The 16542-nt window shown below is 36.5% G+C and overlaps 1 protein-coding gene across 13 annotated transcripts in view; it reads left to right on the forward strand.

Annotated features, from left to right (window-relative positions):
• Pkc53E (Protein C kinase 53E) overlaps nt 1–16542 on the forward strand; it is a 1131865-nt gene that overhangs the window by 564081 nt on the left and 551242 nt on the right. For all 13 annotated transcript variants that reach the window (XM_069833060.1, XM_069833059.1, XM_069833063.1 and 10 more), the window contains exon 2: nt 9297–9328. In XM_069833060.1, the coding sequence (XP_069689161.1) occupies nt 9297–9328 (32 nt within the window). The remainder of the gene's footprint in view (nt 1–9296; nt 9329–16542) is intronic.

A 16542-nucleotide genomic window follows, 5' to 3' on the forward strand; every position in this document is an offset into this window, starting at 1 on the left:
TAAATTCACCTACAGTATAGAAGGCATGAGAAATTAGGCACTTCTTTTATTTTACCATAAGTAATCTTTTGTTCTGAGTTTCATCTTTATATCCATAGGGATGCTATTAAAAATTATTACTGCCATATAACGCACACCTGTGTTGCAAAGAGTGGGTGAAGAAGAATTTCTGAAACTGATCAAGAAGAGAAAAAGAAATTGAGAGGGTTCCTGGCTAAGAAGAAACTGTCTACTGAAGGGTGCACTGGAATGAATGGTGAACGGGAGAAACGTTTGTGCAGAAGATATTAGATGATGATAGACGACTTTAAGATATATGAGTCGTAAGCGGAGACTAAGAGGGAGGCGGAAAAGAGCGAAGATTGGAGAATGCTGGGTTTGCAGTGAAAGAACTGCCCTTGGGTAGTAAACTATAAATGAATTAGCCTGTTCCTATAAAAACATGACCTGGAATATACTGCACACTAAAAGTAGTCGTCAAAATGACGCGTTGTCAATTCTTTATTGATCGGTGTTAATGGAAAGGTTCTTAAATTAATGAGACTTAAACAAACTAAGACTTGTCAATTTTACATTCCTCATTCACAATTTGATGAACGTTGCGTTTATAAAACTGGTCATTATTATTTTTTTTCAATATCTGATTTAGTTTTCCTTCGTATATATAACTCACGTCATATATGAGTCTTTAAATTAGAAATAGCATATTCATTCACAGTCGACATTCGCTGTTGCCGTGTTTACGATCGGCACACAATCCATAGAACGCAATAAATAAGATGATTTCATTAAGCCCCTCGGTGGGTCCTGCTGACGTAACACAGCTCCTCCGTCTGTCGAGCAGGTGTTACGGGCTGGGAACTCATTCACACAGCCTGAATCAATACCGCCATAAATATGTAAAGATAGCATCGCGTATATCGATGCCTGCTGTGTTTTATGTAGTTATTAGACGTCACAACACGTGCACGGTTTATTTATGGACGCATATCTTCGAACACAACTTTTGTTGTTTACTGCGGAAGTACTTTCGTCTTTGCCCTTACATTTACAATTTCGTGAATGTGAGAGTCTTGGTAAAGGCATTTCGTAAGTTTGCTTCTGATGAAAAGAAAAGAGGGGACAGTCATCTTTTTCTCTTTTCAAGATAGCACCTGTAATGACCGAGCGAAGTCCACTGTTTGTGGCTAACTCCGAATCCAGCGAGCCCGGGTTCGATCCCCGATCGGGACGAGTTGCCTGGGTGAGATTTTTTTCGGGGTTTTCCCCTCACTCCTATGGATGAATATCAGGTAACTTTATCAGGCGATTGGAACACCACTCATTTTCGCCACTTCCGTTCCTCCCCTTTCATTCATCATCCCGTTACTTCTTCTGGTTTTCAGTTCGATCTACAGGCGGCTCTCCGAAGCTTCTGGCTCTCTCTAACGGCCTCCGTGGATTGTATTCATGCGATGATGGATAGCTTCTGCAACGGAACCCGGGGCAGATCTCGGGGGAGGAATTCTGCCTCGGACCGTTAAGGGAGCCTTGAGGGAGGGTTGGCGAAGCAGGAGTGGTACATGTACTCTATTGTCTGTAGTGACCGGTTGTTAAGGGGCTCAAGCGGTTAGGTCGGTGCCCGTAGAGAATTGGTAGACACGCAACTCATCTCATATCGGGGGGTGTGCAATAGACCTCAGATCGTAGTGCATGGGATGTTCCCTCCCGCCCTCCTAACAAGTAAAATAAATAAATAAATAAATAAATAAATAAATGACCGAGCGAGGTGGCTCATGCGTTGGGAAGTCCGTGGTTCGATTGCCGGACCGACCAACTTGTAGTTTTTCCGGGGTTTTCTACAGTTACTTAGGAAAATGCTGGGTTGGAATATTCATTGCCACGGTCCATTTTCCTTCCTCTCTCGTGTAGAAAAAGAATTTAGATTTCATACCATTCACCTTCTTCATCTCATTCCATTGACATATTCAGGTCAAGACGCATGTTTTCATCCGCTTACGGGAGGAGGCGTCCTCTCCGCAACCGTTCTTGGGTTCCCAGCCTTCCGCAATATCTCTGCCAGGGTTCATTCCTTAAGAGCACTTCCAAGGGCGCTTCGACCTCTTGGAAGTATCGTTGGAGTGGATCCTGTGCTGCTTGGTCACCTTGACGGTATGAACTTAGGGCGGGGTATGGGGCCCCCATTGGGTGAGCGGGTGAGAGGTCACATGCGACCGGTGGACTGGTACATCTCATCCTCATTCATCCCATAAATTCGGGGTGCACAATAAGCCTCAGTATGGCCGACGTGCAAAGGATCGTCCTTAACCCGCCCCTACCACCGTTACCTAACCTAGCACCTATAATCATTACTTGTATGCTGTGTTAATGTAATTGTCCAGTTCCCTTTACATGTACAAACATGCCACTGTCAGTCTAGATCAGGCCTGCACAAGGTTTGCGCTCTCCGAGCCGGCTCACAGCTCATGAGCGGAATGCAGATATTAGCTGCTTTCTATATAGGGTTGACTGGAAGAAGGTGTGATCTCGTATAAAATGTACACAAAAGGAAGTACTATTACGATTGTTTATGAAATGAATTCCCGTTCAATGTTTGCAAAACTATCTTGGACTCATTAATTAATGCAGAAATATTTATTTTACATGAATAATAGAAATTTTATACCTATTTAAATGTACAATATCATTTTCTTATATTTTTATTTGTCAGTACATGAAAACGAGGTTTTATGCTGTTGGCAGCTGAAAGGAACAGTAGCCTACTGATCATAATGAAACATAAGTTACAGATATTCGATGCCTGCCTTTATTAATGTTGATTATAGAAAACAGTTGCTCACAAATATAAATGTTGAGCCAAACATAGCAATCATTTTCACAGCCAGTAGTCGTGGATATTATTGCTAATGTTTAGTCTTGTAAAACTCAACCAGCATTAGTATTATTAAAACTATCTTTAGCCCTTAGGCCACATTGAAGATCAATATCTCCGAGCTGTAAATCGTTAAATGTTATGTTTTATTTAACGACGCTCCCATCTTCCGAGGTTATATCAGCATACTTAAATGCAATCGACTTGGCCCGGAATCGAACCCGCAGCCTCGGGCATAGAAGGCCAGCGCTATACCAACTGCGCCAACCAGGCCTACCTGTAACTTATGACATTGTTTCAACTGGTGTTGAAGGAATTTATTATGATAACTTTAAAATTCTTTCCAATTAAGACAAGATTTTTAGTAGGTTACTTATGACGCTTTATCAACAGCTTATGTTATTTAGCGTCCGAATGAGAAGAAGGTGATAATGCCGGTGAAATGAGTCCGGGGTCCAACACCAAAAGTTACTCAGCGTTTGCTCATACTGGGTTGAGGGAAAATCCCGGAAAAACCTCAACCAGGTAACTTGCTCCGACCGGCAATCGAACCCGGGCCACCTGATTTCGCGGCTAGACGCGCTAACCGTTACTCCACAGGTGTGGACCTTAAGATAAGATCTTGGAACCTAGAATTAAATTCATTTTGAATTTCAATTAATATTTGCACATAATCGTTTAACATGGCTTCATCACGAGCAGTTTCTATCGTTCGAAAGTAAGCCATATTACCTTCCCGAAACTGACTTACGAAAAGTGTAAGTTCACGACAGAAATCCCGTAATTTATTCAACATATCAACACTGAGCTGGCCTTGTTGAAGATTAATATATTTAGTATCTTTATGTCTAGACTCTTAATGACGCATTATGTTATGTTTCTTTCTACCTTTCAAAATGTTGTGGCAGATAAAGCACTGAGTATTTACTCCAGCAGCTATGAAAAAATAAGCATTTTCCCATGCAACATTGAAAGAATTTGCCTGATCACCACTTTTCCGTCTTTTAGATTCCATACTGTACTGTAGCAGTAGGTAAGCAACGCGAAACAGTTACTGAGAATACGCACTGCACTCCACTAGATAGCTGAGTGGTCGTTTCCTTCTCCTCTACCTACAGCAAGTCTATGTCACGTATCTTCCTCTCCGATTCGGCGAGCGGTAAACACAGTTCTCCCGCGCGCTCGTTGAGCGCTGCTTGTGCAGGTATGGTCTAGATGCTCTTTGTAGTTCGTGTAGCCCAGCCGTGGCGAAAATGTGGTTGTGCGCCGAGCCACTGTATAACCTGCAACGTGCATAGCACCTATGGAGGGAGGCCGGCACCCGAAGGGGAAGTGAAGCAACTGTCTGACTTATTAACGGATTTTCATTTTCCTTACGTCAAGCATTTAAATATAATTTTATACAGTATGAGGTTACAAACTAATATTTAGTACGTGTAACGAAGAAATAAATGAATAAGAAAACATAGGACACATTATCACAACCTATTAACTGTCTTCAGAATGTTTCTGCGACAGAGTTTCAAAATCAGGAATTATGCCACTTATTGCCAGTCGTAGGTGATCACGAAGGTACTGTTTTTATCTGTCAGTCGTGATCTAAATTTGGCTTTTACTATTTTCATTGTTGAAAATAATTTTCCACAAACGTAAGTTGTAGCGAACATGGCTTCAACAGAGCAAGCGAAAGAACGAAGCTTCGGATATTTATTTTTTGGCAATGATTTGAAAAGTTCGACATTTGTCCTTACCTCTAGCTTTCATTTAACATCACATTGTAAATCTGTGAGTTTAAATTGAAGGTCTAACGCATTGTTCGTACATCTGCTGAAAAACGATGTACGTACAGAGATAATAATAATAATAATAATAATAATAATAATAATAACACTTAACCTTTTAATGTTTTTAGAGTAACATGTGGTATAATGCCGTTTTGTTATACAACCGTTTTCCTCGTAATACTTGTGAACAAGTCATGCATTTAATATTCTCATCAAATTGGCAGCAAAAAATGCGTCCTACTTGAAACTTTCGATTTTGTAGAGGTACATGGTTTCGAGAGAGACATTGCGACGATACGCCACTCGCAGGTTAGAGACAAAAATACAAATGGAACTGAGTTTGACTCCAGTGAGTGAGAGGGTGGGGGTTAGGGGAGGTAGAAAGCAAGAGAAATGCACAGCTATCATTGCGAGCCACAATGTGCTCGCGAGTCATATTTTCGCCACGGCTGGTGTAGCCAGATGCCGTATTGCTAATGTGAGCTGGTTTGCACATTCCTTAATGTGATCTCAAGCATTTAAAACGCGGGGAAGCAATTACTCCCTTGTTTCCACTTTATGTTCGTAGGCTTGGCTTTTTAGCCAACTGCACAAACAATAATCTAATGGTGAAAGGACGGGTGACCTCGGCGACCAAGACATGACACAACCACGATTGATCCAGCCTCCAGGATAAGTTTCATTGAATGTGCAGATCTCATCTTGTTGAAAGTACATACCAACCCATGTTACTAAAAGGACGTCCTTTAAGTATTCTGGTAACACATGCGTACATGCAAGTGGCCAACATGCCAAATCAATAGTATAACCTAATGTCGTTTTGGTTGTGTCTACATCAGTGTGAGCAATAATTCGGAGGAAGAAAAGAGACTCATACCTGTTATTTTCAAGTAGACGTTTCTACGTAATTTTTGCGTTGAGAGTTAGGCATATGTTTACATAATGGTTTATTTATTTATTAGTTTAAGAATTACACATACTATCATACTCTCACCTCTCAACATACGGCCCTCTCTTCTTGAATCATCCTGTATTTTTACATACAATATTCACTTATACGTAGACTGTATTACTTTCTATGTATGATTTTTTCAATTTCATTTCTACAATTAAAGTAATTTTTGTTTTTGTTTTTTTTTTTTAATTTATTGAGTATGCCTCAACGAGTATAACTCATATGTTGGGGCTATACAAGAACACATACATATGTTATACAATATAATTGAAAAGTCATGAAACTACAGTCTGTGAAAAACAAACAATAACACAAGAATTTATGAAAGAAAGAAAGAAAGGAAAATAAGAACAAATAGTAAGATAACATAAAGCTTTGGGCAGAAAGAAGAAAAAGTTTGAAACCATCAAATAAATAAATCAACTGAGAATTAAAATAAATAATCTTCACAAAAACGTATTTTTAAACAATTCTTAAAACACCGTCATTTTGGTAAAAGTCTATATTCTAAAGGAAGTTGGTTAAAAGTTGTTGTTAAAAAATGGTTAAGTCCTTTCGTTCCATAAGTTACGGAGCTATGCTGAGAAAAATATATATTGTCTTTTTGTCTTGTTAAATAAGTGTGTATATCTTTATTAAACTGAAATGTAATATTACTATGTGTTAAATTGTTAATAACTTTGTACATGAAAATAGCAGCACCTAATTTGATAATTGATTCAACTGGTAGAACGAAAGAAAATTGATATAGATATTTAACTGGAGTCAAATAATGAAAACCCAATAAATTTCTTAAATCTCTATTTTGAATAACTTGTAAAGGCCTCAAAGTAGTTTTCTTATTATGTCCCCAAATAAATGACATATACATTAAATGAGAATGGATAAAAGCATAATATACATTCAAGAAACAAGACATAGGCAAACCTTTAAGTTTAATTGCATTGCTGTGTTCACTATTATTATTCAGAGCGCTCTCAAGATTTCGTTACTCTATGATTAACGAATATTCCGTCTGTCTTCCGCCAGCGTCAGTCTGTGACATGGAGGATACTTTCTTTAGTGTAATCGGCGCAACATAAATTCTGTCCAGGCCTGGATCTAGTGGTAGTTTTTCCTTCAGTGTTGTGCACTATTATCCCTGCTTATCACGCACAGCGTTGAATGAGATGATGTTGATGATTATGATAATAACAATGATGATTTTCGTACTTCAAACGGAAAACGAAGTCTGACCTCCTACCATCAATCACTCTTGGCTAGTATTTTAACAAGACGTGGAGTTGTTTACGGTTGCCTAGCAACGAAATGAGAAACTCCTCTCACCACGCGGAAGAGTCTCAGTCGTGCGAGAATCGAGATACCCCTAAGCTGAAATGCGCCACTTTTTTTAGAACCTATGAGAGTGCCAGGAGTTAGATTATTTTTAAATATAAAGTGTTTCAATAAAACTTGCGTTTTTGTTTGCAGCGCGAAATTTTCCCCCATGATGTTGGTAACACTTATTGATGGTGGATTGGCTCGCAATGTACAGTTACAGTTAAGACATTTTATAAAATGGTGATTGTAAGCTAGTCGTCATTTTCATCTTAGAAGACATGATGCTATTTCATATAATTATGGAATCAAGTTATCGATGTAAATTTTGAAGCCAGGGAAAGTGATTTGAAAAAAAAGGAGCCTATACGTAGGCCTCAGAGAATTGGAACATAAGAAACAATACACACAATGAGGAATGTTACACAGAATCCATAATGTTCTGTCATATGTATTTCGTCAGCAGTGTAGATCTCAAATAATAGTGTGCATAGCATCTTACCTCACGACTTAAAGTTACAATCGTATGACATCGATGGTGTTCGGGTAAAGGGGGTTAAATAATTTTTTGTGCAAATGGAGTTTTGTTCCCCATAATAGGCTACAAGTTAAATTCGACAAGTGGGTGCGCAAAAAAACAAAATATTACTAGCATTAGATGTGTTTTATTTGCGTAGAAAATTATTTGCAATAGGATTCGAAGTTTAATTTTCATTTATATCAAAACTCATTTTTTTTTACTCATCTCCCGTTACCCAAACACCATTGAAATACAGATAGCCTAGCAGTTAACTGCCAGTTATTTTGAACAGAGAATGCATTTCAGTGTTGAGTTTTGGCTAAAATTAATGAAGATGAAGCTTCCTTTCATTTATTCTGGATGTATTTCGGTTTTAGTATTTTTCTAACAAACCAATCTGACGATATTTGTCTGAGAAAAATCTTCAACTATATCAACCGCCGTTAAACAGCCAGAAAGTCACAGTATGGTGTGCAGACTATTCACAGGGGATAATCGATCCTTATTTTTCGGAGGATGAGCAAGGGCAAACAATAACGCTAACATCTTTCAGATATACCAACAGAATAGACACATTCCTCGCACATTCCCTTTAGAGAGACCATTTCCTTTCCAACAAATACAATGAGAATTTCCATTCAAGCAATGCGCGAAATTATCGAAAAAAAAGCGTCATCTCCAGGAATGGTGCCATTGATTTGGCCCCCCTGTTCTCCAGATTTAACTTGTGTGATTGCTTCATGTGGAAGCACCTGAAAAGCAAAATGTTTGCAAGTCGGTCAGAGATGATTGAGGAGCTTAGAAACAACATTCGTGTGGAAATCAACACAATTCCTATTGAAATGTTGAAAAGTAAATGGTTGATCTACGTCGCAGGCTGATTATGAACATCACTAAGCTGGTTACTTGCAAGACTATTTTAAAACATGAATGTGACAGAGATGTTTGCACAAATTACAATGTGTAAAGCTCTTGTGTTTGTAATTTTTGTCGCATCTGAGCAAGTATCTCTATTGTCGAATTTAAATAATCCCATTTATTGAAATATCTTGTAGCATTACCACTGTATTTTTATCCACATATAACGTAATTTTATACTTATTTGTTTTGAGAAATCTGACACTCGAGACTTTAAAGCAATCCTTCAGATTCATCACTGGATATCATATCGAGGGCATCATATCAGAAAGGCGTATCATCAGATTTTGAGTCATTGAAATATTTTAATGAAACTTATGTTTGAAAACAATCGCTTGAGAATCATAATGGGCATCATACAGAACAAAGAAAGTGCCTTTTTGTGTACACAAGGAAAGGAAAAATAATTCCACCTTTTTATGGCTCTAATGTAAACCTGCTGTTTCGTTGATAAGCCATTCTGGCATGATGTCCTCGACGTGATTTGCTTAATTTCTTAATGCAATTAGTAGCGTAGAGTTTGCTTATACATTCGATCCGCAAGTTGTTCCTAGTAATGAAAAATTGAATTTCTTCCTAAATGTTACGTACGTTCAGTTTACATTTCATCTATTCCTACTGTGTACTAGTAGTAGGTTATATTTATTAAAATGTTAATGAATCCACACAAGAGACGCTAGGCCTTGAAAACTGTCTTAATAATTTTTTTATTAAAATATTAAGTTGTTTTTTTTAGCTATCGTTAAGTATACAGTACATTAAAATATTCTGCTTAGCTTGTAGCTATTTAAAGTGTGGATTACATGACACACAGAATATAATAATTTCATTGATAGTAAGTAATTTTTCTGTGTTTGTATTTTTTAATTAATTTTTAATGCTAGTTAATGTGTACACAATTTATTTACATGCATTTCTTTCTGATTTTAGGGGTTTCGGGAAGCAAGGATTCCAATGTCAAGGTAAGAACTTATTGATATTCCTTCATAGAGGCTGATATCTATTTCATTCTTTCATTCATTCAATCATTCATTCATTCCATTCATTCATTCCATTCATTCATTCATTCATTCATTCATTCATTCATTCATTCATTCATTCATTCATTCATTCATTCACTTCAGTTAGCGACGTATTGTATGATTTTGTGAGTGAGAAAATGTATTAATAACGGTAGTGACAGTTGATACAGACCTACTAATACACAAATTAAGATTTCTTAACCTCTCTGAAATTGCTCTCTCTTGATTTGACTCCTAAAGTCTGTGTGATGTATCTTGTCTCACTGTGAAAAGAGAGAGAAAGGAGATATGTCTTGCTTCGTCTGTATTGTTATGGCGATGGGGGAGTGGAGCGATGCCGTCCAACCATCCAGTGGGGGAAGGGACTAGTTGATACATTCTGTAGCACAAAATAAAATAACAAAATATCTCTCTTCGTACTGTATAGTTCCTTCACTGAGCTTGTCTTTCAAGAAACTGAGTTCCGGTAGCCTGTACAATAACAAGGTTTTGAAAGGAATCCTGAAGATTTACAACCCTCCTATAATCTCCACCCTCATTTGAAGGGACTTGGTTTCATTGCTACTGAGACAAGATAAACCTTACCAGGTATATCTTCGCGACCGTCAACAATGTGTCATAGTAGGCAGTTCTTCTGAATGGCTAGTTGTGAAGTCTGGAGTCCCGCACTAGGGCCTTTACTATTTATGATTGACATCAATGACGTTACGAAAACAATAAAGTACTGTAAATATCACATGCATCCTGACGACTTACAGATTTACATCCACTTCCACCCCAATGATACGAATGATGCAATAAGTAGAATGAATGCCGATTTGAACTCCATCACCATGTGGGCCCATAAGGTTGGATTAAGGTTAAATCCAGAAAGATCTCAGTCTATTGTAATGAACTTCAACGTCTGCTTGGAACACTTAACCATGACAATCTACCACACACAAAGCTAAATGGTAAATCAATAGAACATTCTGAAACAGTGAATAATATTGGTTTCTTATGGACAGTGACCTAATTGGAATAGTCAGGTAACATACATATGTAGGAAAATATGTCATATAATACGACCACGCGACGTATTTATCTGGATTTCATGGTATTATGTTTGCTTAGATATAAGAAAAAAGTCTTATATCATTACATAAATAAATTAAATTAAAAAGTTAATAATTATTAATGATATACTTAGTTACACATGATTTTAGTTATTTGTTATAAATAATATATTTAGTTAAACGCAATATATAGCGTTCCGCCGATGCATTTACACCCGTAACACAAAAAGAGTATAACTATCATTATTAATATTATACAGTAATTAAACTTTGAATATAATTTACTGCAATAATATTTAATGTTTTTATATAGTCACAGTGGTTTCTGTCACCCAGGACGAAGAGAAATTGAAGAAAATTTTATTACAGTAGACAAAAAATAACCCATACGCAGTCAGTTGTACATGGCAAATAATAATATCAGTCACTAAATTCATGATTTTAATTTGATTCTAAACTCCAGAGCGCTTCAATTTGCCTATTTTATATTAAAATTATAAATACTTACAGAAAATACTACTATTAAAAACATTAATTTATTAATTTACTTTCTTTGTTGCTTTTGTACCAGAAGAACCATTTTCTTTCTACTACAGAACATCTTACAACACTTTCAGTAACTTATTAATGCTGTTCTTTCATGTTCTAGAATGTACCAACAGTGGAAATATCAATCTTATAAGCTTCTTCATTAATACAGTGTTGACAATCTGTTAAAGTACAGACGCATAAAAATCTTAAGTGGTCAACATAATATTTCTCCAGTACATCATATAGTGACGATACTAAGGGCATATATAGACATAAACCATCAATACCGGCAAAATGTTAGAAAATAAGACTTAAGGCAAAATTATCATTTTACTGTATTATGACTTGCATTCCACCCAGACACAAGTCCGTAATACCAAAAGAAAACTTAAGTTTTTCTTTTTAGTAGCTTTTCAGAAACTAAAAATTGTAGAAAAAAAGTGACTTTAGCCCCATTGACCATGTACCGAAGAATTATGAAAATGAAAATTTTACTTCAGATAGGCCTTTATATAATCTTTAGACCATCTGTGGCCCAGTGAAAAATGTAATCAGAGACCTAGAGTTTTTACTGGTTCTAGTAGAGACTGCAAGACAACTTTTGTACAACTTTATGTTTTGAATTTCGGAATTTTTTTCGATACGCCCCAGTGTACGGGTCGACTGAGACGGAACACGGAATAAACAGTTTAGTTCGCGTAACCGCCTCGCCTTGGATATTATTATTATTATTATTATTATTATTATTATTATTATTATTATTATTATTATTATCGTCCACATTCTAAGCACGCGTTAAGGAGTGCAGATTCAACTTTGGCCTGATCGTGTATCCAAATCTCGCCAAATTTGTGTCCGAGGCCCGTGAAACCTTGCATCCTACTGACCCAATGCTGTGGGAATCTTGCTTTGTTTTTCTCTCTAAAATGTAGGACAAGTGCAAAAGAAAACACAGCTAGAAATAAGAGCAATGTTAATCATATTAGGCTATTATTCGCGCTGGTAATATTTCTTCAGTACTCCGCTGTGTAGACGTGGAACACATTTTGCAGTGGCTTCAGCTCGCAGCTGTCTGGCTTCCCTAATCTATAAAGTCGAAGTTTATGCGCCATGCCAGCCAAAAGCACTCATTACGTTCCGCTCGAGTGAACCTATGATGTACGTGATGGTGACGTCACGAGTTCAACGGCGCGAGACGAGTATACTGTGACAGGAATGTCACCTTGCCCTGTCGCACCTGATATCGGAATAAACCGATGTAAGTTTCCCCTCTGTTTTTACTTAGTAGACAACATATTTTAAAATACCGGAAGTTTCGTTTCTTAACATGACACCGAAGGTTTGGAAGACTGCGCGTTTAAGTAGCTGTTTAAAAATGAAACTGTTGTCTTCTCTCATCATTTGCTCTAAATATTGTTTATATTCACGATTGAATTCGTCAGATGTTCTATTTACAACCGTCTCATAATTTTACGTTAAATATATATTAGAGTTGTAATCATATAGCATAGACAGATTAGGAACTATGGAAGTCAGATGTGACAACCATTACATGTCGCATGCATCACTGTAGGGTAAGGTTGCCTAATTCCGTGACATATTTAATAAAGTCTATATTTATGCCAAAATTGTAATAAAAATGTTCAAATAACACCTAAATGACGTTATTTGGACCTTTAGCTACAGTTTTTACAACATCCAGTGTCAACAGCTTCACAAGTTTGGTATATAATATGATTCTTCATTGGTATATAGTGGATCCTAAATCCGTGATAGTGGTTTCCTAATTCCGTGAGTGATATCCTTATTCCGTGATAATAAAATAATCCTCATTAACTGTTCAGAAAGCAAACGTGTGTTTGTAAAAACACATTAAAGTCATGGTATATTGTTTTAATATGGATTAAGCAAGAAATTACAACATAAAAAAGGCCCAAGTGACAAATTTCATAGAAAATACTTGTGTAACTACAGGAATACATATTACATATTAATATATTATAAACAAAATAAACTGAAAATTAAATTCAATACAAAATTAAATTTGAATAAATTGAATTATAATACAATTAATTCTCATTATTTATATTCCTAACAACAGCAGTAATTAAGTTAAATATATGCCCTATAATTTTATAATGATTATAATTGATGTTTTCTCTAACTTATTTCTATTATTATTTCCACGAACTATTTTCTTTTATAGACATTAATTTTCCCAATATAGCGTTGGCATCACTGGTTGAGTGAGTCAGGAAGGAGATATTATATGAAAATAAATCCGAAAATGGGAAACCTCCTGTAGCATTGCTATTGTCTAACAATGTTTATATAATCATACACATTGATTCAACTGGCTTTAATCTACAGTAATATATCATTTTATAATGCTATATTAATTCTTACCTCAAATATAAAATGTTTCTTCAGGAGATGTCACAAGAGAAAGCAAAACTTACTGGTCAATTACCTTTCACTGAACAAAAGTTTCTGCAGTCGACTGCTTCTATTCAAAAGACGGGTAGTCAATAGAATTGAAAAGAAGACATCTCCTGGCATCTGTTAGGTATTTCAAAAACTTAAAAGTCAGATAGGCTACCACAACTCCGTGTCAGGTAATTGAAATTTTATCACGGGATTAGGGGTATCACGGAATTAGGTATCTTTACCCTATAGTTTCTACCAAAAGTTTGACACTCATTCAAAACAAATGTTTCATTCCTGTTCTTACACTTATGTTCAACCCCCTGATTTTTATACAGGAACCACCAAATGCCTGTGAAAAATGTTTTTTTTTTTTTTTACTGCAAACCCAATCTCTCTATCTTTCAAACTGTCGATTATATAACAATAGTTGCGAGCGTCGTTAAATAAACCATAATTTTAAAATTTAATGAAATATTCTTTAGTCTGTATTCATGTTGACTTTAAGCAAACAATCTAAATAAAAATAAAAAAGCGTTATAAACTTTTCATATACATACTTAAAACTTTCAGCAAACAGTTTGAGGCGTATAAAGTAGCCATCAATTATTATGTTGAAGTTTGTTATTTTTATGAAAATTTAAATTGAGTGTATGCTCATCAAGGAGGTCGTCGTAACTCGTAAATCCAGTTTCGTAATTAGTATTTTAATTAAAATGCAACTAAAATAGATGCATGGATAATTAATGGCACGCCTCGAAGAAAAACGAGAATCAATTTCACTTCCGACCACTCTATTTAACTGCAGTGAACTTGGAAACTCGGAGATACAAGAGCTCGCTCGTGGGATATGATAATGTTGTGCGTCATGATTGAATATCGAACATTCTGAAAATTCTCTCTGGGCTACAATATAGCAGCAGATCATTGTTTTCTCTAACATGGTACGAAAATGAGGTTCATTTCTATTCATAGAGTAAACGACAAAGCTTCTAGTAGACAAGCAATCAGATAGAGACTGTGGCGGCGACGGAAGTGTCGTCATGAAGGAGTATCGACTGCCGCAGCCAGGTGCTGCTTGCTGCTTGCTTGCAGGCGACTCAGACCAGTTTTAATAACTGGCTGCCTGCAGTCAGACGTGCTTGCAAATTAATCTTCCAAATAAATTTAAATTGAATTGGCACAGAAAAGAGCCATTTCTTAACAGTAGCCACAACTTCAAATAAGATTCGAAGTTGTCTGTGTCCACGTGACAGGTTAAATACGTCCACATCTTTTAATTAGCATATGCGTTTATTTCACCGTTCTCTAACTGACGTTTTCTTGGCAGGTCGACATTTCGTTATCTTATACATAGAAGGGTAAGAATGTAATAATTGGTAACTTCAGCTTAGTAAATTAACTGACAACATCTCGTTAGCGTTTTCGGAGCAGATACTATAAGAATTTTCGTGGAAATACTACTGCAAAACAGCTACTTATATTCACTTGCGAGATATGAGTTCTTGACTTGTAGGTGACATGAAAACTGTCCAAGGATTCTTTTTCAGATACTTCTTGTCTATGTGGATGACGTCAATATGTTAGGAGAAAATCCACAAACGATTAGGGAAAACACGGAAATTTTACTTGAAGCAAGTAAAGCGATAGGTTTGGAAGTAAACCTCGAAAAGACGAAGTATATGATTATGTCTCGTGACCAGAATATTGTACGAAATGAAATATAAAAATTGGAGATTTATCCTTCGAAGAGGTGGAAAAATTCAAGTATCTTGGAGCAACAGTAACAAATATAAATGACACTCGGGAGGAAATTAAACGCAGAATAAATATGGGAAATGCCTGTTATTATTCGGTTGAGAAGCTTTTGTCATCTAGTCTGCTGTCAAAAAATCTGAAAGTTAGAATTTATAAAACAGTTATATTACCGGTTGTTATGTATTGTTGTGAAACTTGGACTCTCACTTTGAGAGAGGAACAGAGATTAAGGGTGTTTGAGAATAAAGTTCTTACGAAAATATTTGAGGCTGAGAGGGATGAAGTTACAGGAGAATGGAGAAAGTTACACAACGCAGAACTGCACGCATTGTATTCTTCACCTGACATAATTAGGAACATTAAATCCAGACGTTTGAGATGGGCAGGGCATGTAGCACGTATGGGCGAACCCAGAAATGCATATAGAGTGTTAGTTGGGAGACCGGAGGGAAAAAGACCTTTGGGAAGTCCGAGACGTAGATGGGAGGATAATATTAAAATGGATTTGAGGGAGGTGGGATATGATGATAGAGACTGGATTAATCTTGCACAGGATAGGGACCGATGGCGGGCTTATATGAGGGCGGCAATGAACCTGCGGGTTCCTTAAAAGCCATTTGTAAGTAAGTAAATCTACAAAGATACTGGAACATTATACCACTCAATCATAAACTGCACCTTGACCTGAAATAATTTTTTAAAAACAAATCAAGGAAATTCTGGCACTGAGAATGAGTATAAGAATTTGAATTGTTGCATAATGTGGATTGCTGTGGACTATCGTCGTGCAGTACAGGCGCTATGTTCGGTTCAAGTTTGACGAGTACGGTAAAGTTCGATATTTGCCCATGTTCGCTCTGCAAGAGTAGGCATGTACTATAGTGTTTGTTCCAATTTATTATAAAAATATTCGCTATCCTTCACCCATATTGTAACAGCTTAAGAATTTTAGCACGTATTTTGCGGTTGGTTTTACATATGAAAAAATACGAAGTTTTTAATGTCTTGATTGCCTCTCTCATGTTCGAACATTGCAGGAAACAAGTGTGGACTTAAAGATACTAGAGACACGCGTCATCTTATCTGTTCGAATACTTTAGAGGAATTTTCATAACTTGTTGAATCCGTTTAATTGATGGAGCCAGTCTTCGAGAAACTTACAAACAAACATTCTGATGGGAGCAGATAAAAGATTTAATTTTTTTCTTTCACCAGGTTAATAATGCCAAAAGAAATGTTTATACAAATTTTTGCCACTCGATCGCAATTACGACGGCCGTAAAAAATAAGTTCTCCAGGGGCCGTTAATAGAAAGAAAACACAATTTCATTCAAAGAAATTTATCGGAACAGACACAGCAATTGAGCTATTTTTCAACATATTCCC

Source organism: Periplaneta americana, chromosome 8, assembly GCF_040183065.1.
Source record: "Periplaneta americana isolate PAMFEO1 chromosome 8, P.americana_PAMFEO1_priV1, whole genome shotgun sequence".
Lineage (NCBI taxonomy): Eukaryota > Metazoa > Arthropoda > Insecta > Blattodea > Blattidae > Periplaneta > Periplaneta americana.